General features: G+C 43.0%; 1 protein-coding gene across 2 annotated transcripts in view; it reads right to left on the bottom strand.

The window, feature by feature from the left end:
- Window positions 1–2,576: 2,576 nt before the first annotated feature.
- The window catches only part of MCU (mitochondrial calcium uniporter), an 85,061-nt gene continuing 72,322 nt past the window's right edge, over window positions 2,577–15,315 (bottom strand). Inside the window, exons 2-8 of one of the 2 annotated variants that reach the window (XM_059476982.1) lie at window positions 15,198–15,267; window positions 11,190–11,360; window positions 10,296–10,400; window positions 7,935–8,095; window positions 7,252–7,455; window positions 5,628–5,744; window positions 2,577–4,519 (exon numbers count right to left, since the gene is read on the bottom strand). In XM_059476982.1, the coding sequence (XP_059332965.1) occupies window positions 4,403–4,519; window positions 5,628–5,744; window positions 7,252–7,455; window positions 7,935–8,095; window positions 10,296–10,400; window positions 11,190–11,360; window positions 15,198–15,267 (945 nt within the window). In that variant the 3' untranslated portion in view covers window positions 2,577–4,402. Of the gene's footprint in view, window positions 4,524–5,627; window positions 5,745–7,251; window positions 7,456–7,934; window positions 8,096–10,295; window positions 10,401–11,189; window positions 11,361–15,197; window positions 15,268–15,315 lie in introns of both variants that reach the window. The other variant, XM_059476983.1, reaches the window with a different exon arrangement.

Below are 15,315 nucleotides of genomic sequence, written 5' to 3'. Positions count from 1 at the left end.
CACAGCTCTGGGTGCAGGAACCTGCAACCTGCCCAGAAGGAACAGGAGGAAGAGCTAATCAGCACTTCCTGCTGCAGGGAGGGAGGAGAGCCTGGCACACAGGACAGGCTCCATGTGTGGGATTGACTGGAGGATGCATGTTCACAATAAGCCCTGACAGGCAGCTGAGATGGATTGCACTGAAGTCAAGGACTTGGAGATAGGCCTGATTGCTGTAAACAACTTGTTCCAGCACTCAGAGCCATGGGAAGGGCTGTGGAGATCAGGGAGGGAGCACAAGCTGAGTGAAATGTGAGCAAACTCCTCACAAGTACAGCACTGAGAGCCCAGTAACATCACTCCTAGTTAAGAGTAGCAGTTGTTTCCTTTCCCTGAGTGGAGCACTGTGATGCACAGCTTGGTGTTTGAGAGTGTTTTTCCACATGTCCTACTAACCAAAGTCCTATTTTCCATGCTCCTCCATTTTCAGATGGCATAGACAGCACACAAAAACTGTAAAAACAATCAGGGGCAAAAAGAGAAGCAGAAGTCATCTTTTAAGAGCCCTCAGAGCCACAGCAGCACAGCCTAAGAGCAGTTCTCCCCTGCTTCAGGGCTTAGGTGCACTGCAAGTCTAATTTTCATTACTGGATTTTACTTTTCATCCTTTTAAATGCCAGTAAAGAAAATAAGCCTGATGGGTTTTTTCAAAGAATAATTAGCATCTCTTAGGATTGGCAGAAGAACACTTACGATATAAAAATCTCCTTCCTCAGTGAAAATGAAGTCATACAATGGGGCACAGAGGAAAGAAGCTTGCTTCTCTATCTCCACAGACACAAAAAACCCAGGGGATATAAAAGAAATTGGTCCACTGGCTCAAAGACAGGGCAGCTTGGCCAGCTTCACATGGCTGGCTCAGTACCATGGTCTGACAGCCAAGAGCAGCTTCAGAGCCCCATGCAAACCCTCTTGAAGCCAACATGGAAGCACAAGAACTTGCAGCAAGGTGATCATCACTGCTGCCTGCCAGGCAGGAAGGGTTACAGGGGGAAAGAAAAAGGGTTTCTTCTTTGCTCTTCAGGAAAAAGGAGCCATGAACAGCTTCCCTGGAGGGGCCTGCAAGGCAGAGCCTCATGGGTGTGGCAAAGGGAACTTAATGCTGTTCTCCAGGAAACTTTGAACTGGTCATGTGTTAAAACCCTAGATACTAAGAGTTTTGGGCTTTCTATACTAAAAAACACAGACCCTCAAGAGAACATTACATTTAACCTAAAGCCATAAAAACCCCAACTTCCATACATCTATTTGAAACACAACTTCCATACATTTATCACAGAAGAGGTTAATCAAAAGCATGAAAAATCAGTAGAAAAAGCAGCAGCTGAGCACTGCAATGCTCCCTGCTGCCTCTCCCTCACCAGGGCTGAGGAATGCAGTGGCACATTGAAATTCAGGCAGCACTGCCTGCTCTGCAAGTGCTGCCAGGGGGACAGGACCCTATCACCTCCCTGGCTCCCAAATGGAAATGCTGCTGCAAGAGTGTGTGCTGATGCCGAGATAAGGGATCAGGAGAGCAAACAAACCCTGCCCTTCCCTTCAGTTTTAGCATTCCAAGGCACTGAGATTGGAGTGGGAGGCTTGTGGATTTCAGGGCACAAGTGTAGCCACTCTCCTCACTTGTGTAACCCACACCATCTCTAGAACAACAGTAATTCATGGGCAGGAACAGTTTTGTAACAGTATCTACTTATTTTCAAAATAGAAATGGTGGTGCTAAGATGTGACAAAGTCTCCTGCTCTCCTGAATGCCAAAATGGAAGAATTCTTAGCAAGTGAGCCAAAAAATTTACCTAAGGGCAGCTCACCTGGGGACAGCAGCAGACTCAGGGCTACTTGGAGGAAGGAGGCCTGTCAGCAGAGATTAAAGGCAGGTGACAACAAACAGCTTCCAGCCCTTCCCCTCCAGCTTTGAAAAACACAAGAGTTGTTTTTTTCAAAAACTAGCTTATCATGGATGGTAATTTTTTTGAGCAGTCCATGGAAACCTGCACCAAACATCTCATCCTAATAATCCATAAAGTCAGGACCAAGCACACTCTGCTGATTCCCAAAGGTAATGAACAAATCATGTGTCACCATGACAAAACAAACCAGTCAAGGACCCAGACAGAAAGGAATTGAAGTCTGACACTCCAGTTTTTCTCCAAAACAGCACTTGAGTGCATACAGAAATACACGGACACCACAGGTACCTCTTTGGGGTTGCTGGGCATTACTGCCCATATATATTCTTATCCTGCTACTATGCTGGCCAAACAAAGGAAGATCTTTCTAGACCAAGTATCTCTACCTCTGCCTCACCACCTCAACTGCTCCTGAGATCCCTGTGTTAGGCAGCCAGGCCTGGCAGCCACATCTCCATCCAGGCTTCTTCAGGAAAGTTATTATCTGCACCACCACGGCCTCAGTGAGGTAAGGTCAGTCAGGAAGACACAACCTAAACAAAAAGAAATGGAGGAAACTCAGGAGAGAGCTGCCACACAGGGAATATTCTCTTCTCAGCTGGGGAAAATAACATTATTCAAGAGCACTGATTCAAAAATTGAATAGTTATTTATTGTTCCAGAAGTACATTGCTCTTTTATACATATTTCATAAATGATACAGGATTTTACACATGTTCAGGTTTTTTTTTTTTGTTTTCTCCATGCTCCCTCCCTCATCCCAAACACACACCAAGGATTCAGCTACAGGATTGTGTTCACTTTTTTTTCCTTTTAAAACTCATCACACAAACATGATAAAACAGATAAAAAATAATCACACAATGTAATTAAATGGAAAGACAGAGGAGAAGGGGGAGGGAAGAAAAAAAAACAAAACTAGAAACATGCACCCATTCAGTCCAACATGCCACTGAGTGAGAAGAGGCAGCAATCCCAGCTGTGTTTCCACATCTGCAAGGCACCTGGCATCTAGTTAATACTGAATTATTTTCTTTCCTATATTTTTAAAACATGTTTCTCCAAAAAAAACCCCAGAAGCCTCTTTTCATGACACAGTGAGGAGTAGTAGTGAAACATCAAAAAGAAGCAGCCAGCCTTTCTGTATATAAAGCTTAGTGTCCTTCTCCCACCTTCATCCTGTCTCCACAGCATTTATCAGCAGCGTGCTAAACCAGACTGACCTGCTCTGAATGAAGAGATGTTTTATCTGCTTAGAAAGCAGCCAGCCTTGGCTAAGAGAGAGGGCAATGGGTTGACCTTCCTTCCTTTATTTCTTTTTAGCTAAGAACAAGAGATGTCATTAGCCACTCCTAAGAAATTCTGACCTGGGGACACAAAGTTCACTTAAAGCTACTCGATCAGGGGAAAGTGCTACAGAACCAAAGCAGTTCTGTTCTTGCACTGTAGGATCCCCAGGCTCTCAAAAAGCCTCTGGGCAAGGGAAAGGCTCTGACAATATGTGAAACCTTCTATCCCGTTACACAAGCAGTCAAGTATCAAGATTCATTATTCCATATTCCAAAACTGTTCATTTTAAAGCAGGAATCATGATTCTGGCAACAGTTCTGCAGTCCTTTAAGGCCTCCCTAATTCCATAGTCCAGGTGGCTCTCAGACTGGGGGTAGGAAGAGGGGAACCTCCCTGCCTTAAGACAGAATATAAAAAACCGCTCATGCAATGCTGCCATGGGTTTCTAGGAGGAGCTCAAGGGCATTGGGACGCAAATTTCGAGAGTTATTCCGGAATAATCCAAAACATCGATTATCAAATGTCCAGAAGAAAACTCATTCCTTCTCTCACTGGGCTACAACCAATCCGTGCTACAAATAAGCAAAGGAGGAAGTCAGTGGAGCACAGGGGGTGGGCTGGGAAGGGGAAGCTCACGGTTTTCCAGTAGAAAGCAGTCTTGTAGTAACTTTATAAAAGAGACCAGGTCTGACCAGAAGTGTGCGTGTTAATGGCGGTGGAGTGCAAGTTCTGATCACCAGCCAGAGCTCCAGGTGGCTTGGATTCTTTGTTCATTTATTTTTTTTTCTCCTTTTGTTTTTTTTCAAGACAGAAAGAGAGATTGGAATCAGGTAAAGGAAAATTTAAAAAGCTAAGCAGGCTGCTGGTGTCCTATCAAGAGGCAGACCCTGCAAAGCTGGAAGAAGACACCCCTACACCCCAGCATTACATTCTCTTCATGAACCCCCCCAATCCTGTATTTGTACACAATCTCCATTCTGACAGTTTTAAAAATGTGACTATTTGCCAAGCCCTTTTCAGAACTAACATTCCACAATGTCCCATCTTCAGATTTAAGAGATTTTTCCCCTTTACAGTCCTTTGTCTTGATTAAAGGTAAAAACCCTCCACCCCCCACACCACGTCCCAGCTTCCACCTGCAATGCTTTAATTAAAAAAGGCAAGAGCTATGAACAGGTTTTTTGCTGGGGTTCAGAGCTTCTTTGCTGATCAGTCCTTTTCAGAAATTTGCTGGATGGGCAGATGAACTTGCAGTGGGTCTCGAAGCCTCTTAAGGTCCAATTCTGCCTAAAAGTAAAGGACATGTTATAAAGCACAAGCTCCCAAAACAGCTTCCCCCAATACCATTTCCCTTTAGAGAAAGAAAAGCTTTCCCATATTTCCTTGTTTTTTCCCTGTCCAGCAGGAATTTGCCCAAAGAGTGAAACAAAGTTGAAAGCTCATATTTACAAAAACCATTCTCTGAACTTGTCTGCACACAGCCACTTAAGGAATAGGGTAGGGGAGATTTGGATCCTCATAAATTCACTGAAATATTTTTTAAAACAAGCCAACGAAACCCCAACAAATCAACATCCCAACTAGATTATTAGGGATGATTGATTCTAGAAGAAAAGCTCCAGGAAAACATGGCCATCCAATGGCATCTGCATTCAATATGGCTTAAGAAACCCCAGAAAGACCTTTGGGTCCTTCCTTATGTAATTTGTTCTCCAGAGGTAGAATTTGTTTTGCCCTGGATATCTTACACTGTCATTTTCAGAGCCTGGGAATAAAGGATGATAGAGAACAGTGAAAAATAATGTGGTAATTCTGCTTTTTCTGCTCACATCATCCTTCTGCAATAAGGCTCTGAGAAACACAAGGAAACATCTCTATCCTTTGCTGAACAGATCCCACAACATGGATAATCTGTCAAGAGTGTCTGTCTCCAGAGTCTGAGAAATCTGCCCCCACTGATTTAAACAATACAGCTACATTTCCTGAACATTATTTCCCAGGACTGCACTGAAGTGCTATGTCAGGAAGACCTGAACTGAATGGATGCAAGACTTCATTCCTCACTAAATCCATCTGGTGTGTAGCAGCTGAGAAGAAAAGAAATCTTGAATTAGGCTCCTCTGAGGCATAAAGAGTCTGAAGCAACTCAAGATTTACCAGCAGTTTCTTAAAGGCCCTTAAAGACTGATACGGGTTTCATGTTGATTTACACTTCCACTTCTATTCCTGGTAATATCAAAGCCAATTTAATGATTGCAGTATGGCTGTGACAGGAAAATGGCCTGAAAACTTAAAATACAGTCCTTCTTGCTTGAGGTGTGTCTATTAATAGTAATGAAGACCTAGCAAGCAGTAATTTCTTTATTGTGTTTCTGGAAATATTGTTGTTACCTGAGCAATTGCATCTTTGAGTTGATTGTATTTCTCTAGATCAAATCGTGTCTTTTTGGCTCCTTTATGGAAAAATAGTAAGTACTGTCTGTCTCTGGCATCTGGATAAACATATTCCTAAAGAGAAAAAAAGGAGAGAAAATAGGAATAAAGCTACAGCAGGAAGGCAGCACTGGATGCCATAGCACAGTGTCTCAGGTGTTTTTAGGACAATGACCAGTTCCTGACAGGAGGCACAAGCCTGGTCCAAGCTCACACAGTGGAGGGTGACCCCTGCCAGCAGCTAAATCCCCACCCAGCACTCACTGCAGCACAGCTGGGTCAGAGAAAGCACCCAAAGGTAGGAAAAAAACAAGAAAGATTTAAGTGTAAAGTTAAAGACAGTTTAGTAACTGAGGGAAAAAACCCATAACAAGATAAGAGTGATGCAAAAGCAATCACTCACCACCTCCTGCCAGCAGACCAATGCCCAGCCAGGCTCTGAGCAACAGCTGCTTTGGAGAAACTCCCTCCCAATTTATTGCAAAATGCGACATCATGTGGCATGGAGTATCAGTTGGGTCAGTTCAGGGCAGCTGTCCCAGATGTGTTCCCTCACAACACCTCACCCACCCCCTGTTCCCAGGGATGGGAAGAGGGGGGTTGGGAGGGATACAGCAGGGAAGAACAAAACCACAGAAGGCCTTGATGCTGTACCAGCCCTGCTCAGCAACAGCCAAAGCACTACTGTGTTACCAAGGCTGTCTTGGTCACAAGTGCCAAACACTGCACCACACCAGCTGCTCTGCAGAACATTAACTCCATCCCAGCCAGACCCATCTAAGTCAGACATTTGCTTCTCTACTCATTTGTTACACTCCAACAGTGAGCTACTAGCACCTTCCTCCTGTCCCCAGTGTGCAAATCCTTCCATGCAGAGACAATAACAAATAACATTTCATACTGACAAGTTTGAGGGAGAAAAACTGCTATAAATACTGTCCCTGAAATGATGTAGCTGACAGACCCTTGGGACACCACGCTGGAACACCTGCAGCATCTGTTCTGATGGCCCTGTGACAGCAGAGACACTTTGAGCCCTCCCTTCCTCATTATTTAGGCAGAATTAGGAACTGATGAGACAAAAAAACATGCACTAGAAAATCCATAGAGAATCTGTCACATTTACAAGGATCCAGAGACGGATTCTTCATCTGGATGGGAGGCCAGATCTGTGAAAGGCATTTCCAACAAGATGCCTAATCATCCTTGGGCTCCTTAAAAAGGCCAGCATGGCATGTGAGAGGGGTGGGCTTCCTTGAAGCCCAGAAGGTATCTCAGGCAGCCACACCTGTCTGTACTGACCATATCTGCCAGCAGATGAATCTGTGTGGCTACAGCAGCCACCTAACACTATTAGGAAAGCATTTCTGGTAAGACAACCAGCCAGGGCCACCATGAGAACACCCTATGGCCACACACCACCTCCCTGGCCAGCACAAATTAAACAAGTGACATCTGGGTTCCAACAGGACAAGGAAGGGGCAAAGCAGCTTCTAGCAGGCACAACTTTGCTATTTTTCTAGTGAGTAGAGCCCAGGAAAGTCTTCTACTGAAGTGTCATTAGCAGCACACCAAGTCCTACCTGGCGGGTCATTACGAAGTAAGCGTACATTGCCATGGCACTACCATAGGTGATGAAATAGGTGACAGGTTCCATAATGTCCCAAGAGTATTCCCACCAGGTGAGGCGGGCCAGAATCCCAAACTGAGTGGCCATGTAGGCCAGGCCTCCCCACAACACCAAGGTTGTCCTCTTCTCTGCTTTCCTGCTGAGCTCCATCCGCACCTGCAGAAGGCAGAAACACACATCTTGCAGTCTCAGAAGTAATTATGTTAATATTGTTAAGAGATAATAATGCAAAATCAGTCCCTTATATTAATAGCAACATTAAGTGGTTTGAAACATGATTTGATTATGCATGATGCACATACAAACAAACCTCAGCTTCTTTTCCATCACCTGTGCTGTCACCTATACTTACTCTGAGCATGCTCTGAATGTCACAGGGAAGTATTTATTTCTCTATATTCAGAGATGTTCTGTTGCATTAGCCTCAGCTTTTATTTACTAACAAGCTCATTTCCAACTGCTTGAAGCAAGGAAACAAAATATTTCCACAGAAACCAGAAGCAGACATGGTTTGGTAAACACTTGGTTCAGTGATCTTAAAACTATTTGAAGCATGGCAAGGACCCAATTAAAACCTGGAAATCCATCCAGGCTGCCTTTGGAAGATAAATACAACACACTGAGAAACTCCTTACTTTTTCTAGAGGTGCTAGTTGCTCCTTCAATTGCTCTAGTCTCCCTATCAGCTCCTTCTCCTTGTTCAGCTGGTGCTCCTCGATGCTCAAGGCTGTGTACAACTGCTGAACCAACGTCTTCACATCATTCAGCGTCGTGGCATTTTCATGGCTTAAGAGCTCTAGGGATAAACAGAGGCTGTTTTATACACTGTGCCCACAGGGCTGCTCATGGGCCCTTGGGGTATCACTATTAGTCTGCACTGGAAATGAACAAAACTATCTTCTCAACAAAGAGGCCTTTGGAAGAGCTCCAGCACTCTAAGACAATGTGTTTCCCCTGAAAGAAGGGCCTTACTACTGGATATTCCTAAAATTTGATAAGAAAAAGGAGAAGAGAGGTGTCCTATAAAGCTGGCCAGATTATCCAACAGCTGCTTCTGATTCATATTTACATACAAGACAAACAAACTCAACCAGCTATGATCCATCACACCAGCTGTCAAGACACAGGCAGAATTCAGAATACAGACCACCAGCAGCCAGAATTATTGGTGATGGCAACTGAACATTGTGGGTTAGGGACCCACAACAGCCTCAGCAGCAGCATTTAGAGTGCCAGTGCCAGGAATTGTTTCCCATGCTCCGTGGGTAACACCCCTTGCTGTGCTCCCTGCAAAGGAGTGAAGCTCTCCCACACAGCATCTAGAAACAAGAGCAGGGCCACGACTCAAAAACACCTTTATACTTGCATTGCAACTCAAAAAGGATTCCTAGAGGATACCAGTTCTTAAAGGAGTTGTGACTATTGGATTGTCTTCCAGATCGGAAAAAAAAAAAGAAGTTTGAAATAAAAGCAAAATATTTTGACACTAATCAAATTAAAAAAATTATTTTTGTAGCATCCTTGGACTTGTACCTAAAGGTATCAAAATATGATTTTACCAACTCAAAAAGTACACCAGCAGCTCAAGGGAAAAAAAGTGACTCAGTTGCCTGTGCCAAGACACACAAAGCAAATAATTTCATTCTAGTTAAAGGGCTCCTGTTCTCCTACGAAGAAAAATCCATGTGCTCCTACTGAGGCAAACATCAAGAAGTACTCATTTAAAATTACAGTATTCTGGCATTTCCAATCTCAAATACTAGAGGTGATCTTGTAAAAATGCAAAAGCCAGAGCTGAAAAGTTTGACAGAACTAATTTCAATGCCTATTTGCAGGCACATTCATTTTAGCACAAACTACAGAAATCTCCTTGGCAAGTGCATCCTAGGAGACAATTTCCTGTAACCTTGGTGATCCCAGAGCTCACCTAGCAGCACACAGTGGGTGACAGCAGTAGAGTAACTTTGTGTGTGTAGTACCCAGTGGTTTAGATATCCAGTCTTAGCAGAGAACCTTCTGCTAAGGTGCTTTTGATGAGATGGGGAAAAAATCGTCTCTAGTAGAGGTGAGTCTACTCTATATTAAGGGGGGAGATACCATCTCACCCAGTACAATGCACTCCCAACTCCAGAATAACAGAACAATAAAATCCCCCACATCTGTCAGCCAAGAGCCAAATAGAAACAGCATTTCCCAAGATGTCCCTCTTGTTTAAATCTTCAGAGGTAACTACAGGCATGCAAGAACCTGGTGTTTTATGAAGGCTATGAAGCTGCCCGGAAGAAAGAGGGCAGATAAAAACACTGAGTTCCTGCCTCCCCCAGTAATACTGAAAATGTCTCAAAAGCCTCTCTGCAGGTTTTCACATCTTGAAAATCACACATGTTCAAAGATTATTATTGAAATGGATTTTCTTATTGACTCAAAATAGGTTACTTTCCCTACCCCTCCTACCTGTCTCTTCTAAGGGTACAGTCTCCTTTATTTCACTGTTTGGTAGCTAACAGGGTTTTGAGGTTTATCTGCAATATTTATTTTGCAATATTATCTGCAAAGTACCACACTTAAATGGAAACAATGTTAGCTGTCAGGGGAAGCAACAATTTATTCTTTCAAACCAGACAATCTAAGTTTCAATCTAATTCCCATCTTGTACTGCATTCCTTCAGAATAAGTTAAATTAAATAGTTTCCAGTAATTATAAAAAAATTTGAAAAACTTACAAATGAAAAGGAATTCTATTTCTTTGTTTATTTCTCTTGAGGGCTGGGGGCACTAGCTTTGAACAGAATGAAATATCTGCTTTTCATTAGTGATTATTCTGATTACTTGGATATCTCTAAATTGGGCTCCAAGGGCAGGATTAGAAACCAGGAGGTTTCCCTTTAGAAATAACACTCCATGCTCCTGAACAAGTTAATAAGCATGTTGCAGTGAAGCAGGGAACTGAATACTGAGATGTACTCCCAGGGCTGAGCAGAAGCAAGCTGCTTTACCTCTCTTTGGTGGTCTGACGTGGTAGGAGACATCATTAATGATCAGTTTGAAGTCATCCAGCAGAAGCAGGTCTATGCCTGTGGAGGAGGCCACACGTGTGCCATCTGTAAGGAAAACACAGATGATGCATTAAGCAGGAGGAACAAAGAACTTAAACATGCTGTGGCTAAGTTGTAACACCATCCCAAGTCCAGCTGTTTGGTTTCTGTTCTTTGTAAATATAATAATGTAAATATTATTTACAGAAAACCAAAGCATGTATCTCTTAATTTACAGTATTGGACTATGAAAAAATAGTACATCCAAAGTATAAAAGTAGTGTACAAAAATACAGAAAAACATAGAAATCTTTAATAAAAACAGTGAAGTCTTCAGATGAACTTGATCTCTTGGTGTGCTTTGCCATATGACCAAAAATCAAAGAGCAGAGTCCCTTAAAGCCAAAACGGAATTTGAGTTTACAAAATAACTTTAAATTCTTAGCTATTTACAATAACAATGTAAATAGTCTTTGTAAAGGATGATACTTTTTGCCAGGACAAGGAAAGGTGAAACAGGACTGAGTTGTCATTGCTAAAGCAGGATACTGTTTCCCATGTACATCTTCCACACCCAATTCCTTTATAAGTCGATTTGAACCTCTCTGTAGGTTGCACAGCTTGTATCTTTCCTATTAAATAGTAGGGAACTCACCAGAAAACATCTCCATTAGGACTGATTTCCTTGGCAGCACTGGCTACACAATATTCTAACTCTAGGAATAGCATTTCTACATTCTGCTCTTTCAGAAGGTCAGAGAACTCACACTACAGCGAACTTCCACTCCAAAAGCAAAAGGCTGGATGCAGACAGCTGGCAGGCAAGTAAATCAATCAGTTTGTAAACAAGAGTACCTGCTGAGTAGATTGCAACCCGATCAATGCCTCTGTCCTCTGCTCGCAGCTGTTGCAAGAACACCCCGACAGAGTCTGAGATGGGCTTCAGGGTGAACTGGCAGCGCTCGCGCCGCGACGGGAGACTGACAGAAATCACAGGCAGCCCGTTCTGGTACACCACCGTCACTTCTGCAGAGAAACACCACCAACAACAAGTCATTGTCACAAGGTAACAGATCTGCTCTACTTGTTCCACGGAGAAGAGGCAAGCCTGATTACAATCTGAATACAACACATTAAACTTGCAGCTTTCTCAAGAGATGTGGACAAAGAAAAATGGAGGTATAGCAGAGATTCTCACTCCAGTAACTTGGCAGTATTTTTCTGTACTTTGTGAAAGTTACTTACTCTAAACACAGCCACCTTTGTTCTAAAGACAACATGATATCTAAAAGCCATAACATGGCAGCACAGTATGTTTTGGTTAGGTTTTGAGAATAAAAGCATTTTAGACTATGGAAGACAAAACATTGCTGTTTACAGCAGGATTTATAGCTCAGGAGACAAAGGCAGATTGTGTCTATTAGGAAACATCAAGGAAGGACCCGCTTCAAATGTTTATATTCTTGTTTAGTTCTGGTTTCTTCCTCCTTGTCCTGAGGCAAAACATGTAAGAAAGCAGTCAGGAGCATGAGGCTGTAGCAGAACAGCACTCTGAGTTTAGGCTTCAAGGTCATTTAATCTAAAATTCATGGGATCAATATGCTTTGTACTTCGCCAGACAGGCATTACTACTTAGGTGTAGATAAAACAAGATTTTTCCATTTCTTTGGTGCTGCCAAAAGCTTTTCTGAGGGCATTCTTGAGGATTTCTGTAATTCTAAAATCAATGGTAGTGACCGGTATGAGCTGCAGGCTGCTTATTATTTTACTGCCCCGTGTACTTCGTGAGATCCATACGTAGAAAAGAGAAGTCAAAAGTTCATATTCCCTAAGCCCTTTACTGAATCACAGTCATAACTGTCCTCAAGTGAGGTAGTTGCTAAGATATAACAGCACACCTCAAAAGGATTTGCTTTTATAGGTGTGTTTCATATATAAAAACACACAGGGTTTTTTATTGCTTAGAGCATTTCTGTGTCTCAAGGATGGTGCAGTCACACCCACCCACAATTCATCTGCCTCAATATCCCAACCTGTTGTAGTTCTGGTCAACTCCTGTCTCCTTAAACCCACTGAACTCATGCACTGACATGCTAAGTCATTTTAAACAGCTATTATCAAAACCAGCCAGTCAAAAAGTTAACAGAAGTAGAAATAAAGGCAAAGAATTTTATTTTAACCAGCAAAGAGAACTATGGGGACAAGTCCTGGGGCAACACGTATTTCCAAAAATGGGGGATTGTGGATATTGAGAAAGGATTTACCAAGTGCATTTGTACAAAGCTAGAAGAATTCTCTTCTCATTCTTAACTATCACACACCTTCATGAAATGAATCAAGCATAAAAAAAGCTTTTTCCCTCTTGCAAGGGATTGCTGCCTTCAAGTCCTTAAAGACTAGATGGAAGCAGCCAAGTATGGTCACCTAAAACAACTAAAGCATCCTAAGAGGCCCCAGCATTTGAAAACCTATCAATGCCTGCTCTCAAGACTCAGACATCTGACAGGATTTTAGTAGCTTTAGTGTTTTGAAGTGCAGGCTTCAGAGACAAGAATCAGATATTTACTGGAAAGAAATAAAGCAAAGTGCTAACATATTTGGACTGCCAGACAGAATTTAGAGCTCCTTAGCAGCAGCTGTTATGACACCAGCTATCAGGTTTTCTTTACATTTAAAATGCTACCTGGATCACACAGGCAGTGAGGCAGATTTTTTGCAGAGAAGAAGACAGAACAATGTTTGCATTTACACTTTTTCCACATATCCCCATCAGTACCACAACACAACCAGAGCTCCAGGACTGCCAGCTCTGGAGGGAAGTGCCTGCCAGGAACAGCCCTGCTGCATTTTAGGAGTCATCAGCATTAGGAGCACAAACAAAGCCTTTCACTGGGATTTCCAGCTTAGGTGAAGTATTAAAGACTAAATTATTTCCCTTCAAAAGACAGGGTCCATAAGCCTGTAAATTAAAGCAGCTGCTTTATGTTTTCCTTGCAAAAACCTTGTAAAAGTAATTTCCTAGCTTAATTCACTGGTGGGGAAAGTCCATGACTGCAGGTTGATCCTCTCACCACCTCCCACATAAGCAATGCTGGTCAGATTTTTACTGCATTGAAGAGGGAAGAGGCAAAGAAAAGAAGGAAATCTGAAGGACACAACAACACAAACCTAACAGACAGCAGCAGGCAGCTCCAGCAGAAGTCATTAACAAGTCCCTGTGATATGGCTGCCTCACTCTTCTCTCCCACAGCCCTGTGTGTCTTCTGCATCTACTTCACAAGTTACTAAGGGGACAAAGCATTTGGCACCTCTCTAATTACAGTGCTAAGGTTTCAGCTAATCTTCCCCTAGCTAAATTTTAAGCCAGGATTTAAAGGAATGGGACAAGTAAAAGAAATTAATTTTATACAAGTGTGCTGCACTTACATTTACAGTCACCTACAGCCTGGCCAAGAATGGTGCTAAATGAGACTGTGGGGGATTTGAAAAGCTTTACATGCTGTATTAAATGTGGGGTTGCTTTGAGGCATGAGTTCCAACCAAGTGCCACAAAGTTTTGACTCAATCATATGTGCACCAGCAAGACGTCATGGGTATTTTTTTTTTTTAATATTTCTATTTTCACCTAAGATCAAATTGAGCAACAAATGAGGTCAAAATGAAGTACAGTATAAGAAAAAAGTGTGGCCAAAGAAGTCAGTGTTGAACATTGGCTACTGGTAAAGACAAAGTTATAGGAAGAAATAATGAGAGAATTATTCAAGCACAACATGAGGAAAAGTAAAATCAAATCAGCACAGGCAGATTTCTTCTCAACCTTACACACCCTCTCACTTCTACCTGTTTAAGCTGCCAGGTTTTCATGTAAGCTCTGCAGAGCAGTCATGTTCTCTTTGTCTTGCAAACTTGTTATCCTGGCAGGGGAAGCAGGAACCCTTCATTTATTAGCTTTCAGACCTTATTAACAAGACTTAACAAGGAGAGGATCCACTCCATGCCCAGTCTGTCAGTTCCACTCCCTGTGCACAGAATGCAGATGTTAAGCAGCTGAAAGCTGCTCCTTTACTCTTAGCATTATGGCTGAGAGTTTTACAGTTCCACCAGTGCATCCTTTTGCTTTGTGCTCTGACAACCTTATCAAAAAAGCTTCATGCCTGAGCTGTCCCAGAATTTAAATAAAGGAATAATATTGCCTTGGCTTCAAAGCTTATTTACTGTAGTAAATGATGCTTTTGACTATTGTGGCATGGAGCTGAACTGCACTTTTGTTACATAAATGAACTTTAGGGGGCAGGTAGGGTCAGGCTGAAGGGACCACAGTGATTCTTCTGGTGCCACCTCCCTGCTCAAGCAGGGACATCCCAGAGCACATGGCACAGGATTGTGTCCAGATGGTTCTGGAGAACCCCCAGTGAGGGAGACTCCACAGCCTCCCTGGGATATCTGTTCCAGTGCACAGGAGATTTTCCTCATGTTCAGGTAGAATTTCCTGTGCATCAGTTTCTTGGCACCACTGGTCAGAGCCTGGCTCCAGCCTCTGGCAGCTCCCTCCAGGAAGGAGAGCACCCTGAAGGGCAGGGGTCATACACACCTCACAGCTACATCAGAAAGAAGGCTGGCAAAGAGACTTGGACAGTTGCATGCAATTCCATGTTTCTTTACAAAGCCTGTCCAGTTTGGTAAGGACAGTTCATAGAAAAGCTGCCCGTTGCCTTAATGCTTCCTGACTTTGTTCTCTCTGTCACTTCCTTAGCTCCAAACTGGATTGGTGCCCAGCCAAAGAAGCCTCCACCAGAAAAGGGGGCAGGGAATGAAACGTGAGTTGGGGAAGTCCAAGCGAGGCAGGAACTGGTGTGTACTCACCATCAGAGGGCACTACGGTACTGCAATATACCACTCTCACGCTCTGCCAAGGAGACAGCCGCTGGTGCACCTGGAAAACACGGGGAAAAGGACAAATGTTCAGAGTCGGGCAGGATCC

Source organism: Ammospiza nelsoni, chromosome 8 (assembly GCF_027579445.1).
Source record: "Ammospiza nelsoni isolate bAmmNel1 chromosome 8, bAmmNel1.pri, whole genome shotgun sequence".
Lineage (NCBI taxonomy): Eukaryota > Metazoa > Chordata > Aves > Passeriformes > Passerellidae > Ammospiza > Ammospiza nelsoni.
The sequence above is the reverse complement of the archived record's forward strand: the minus strand, read 5'-3'. Positions and strand labels throughout refer to the sequence as shown.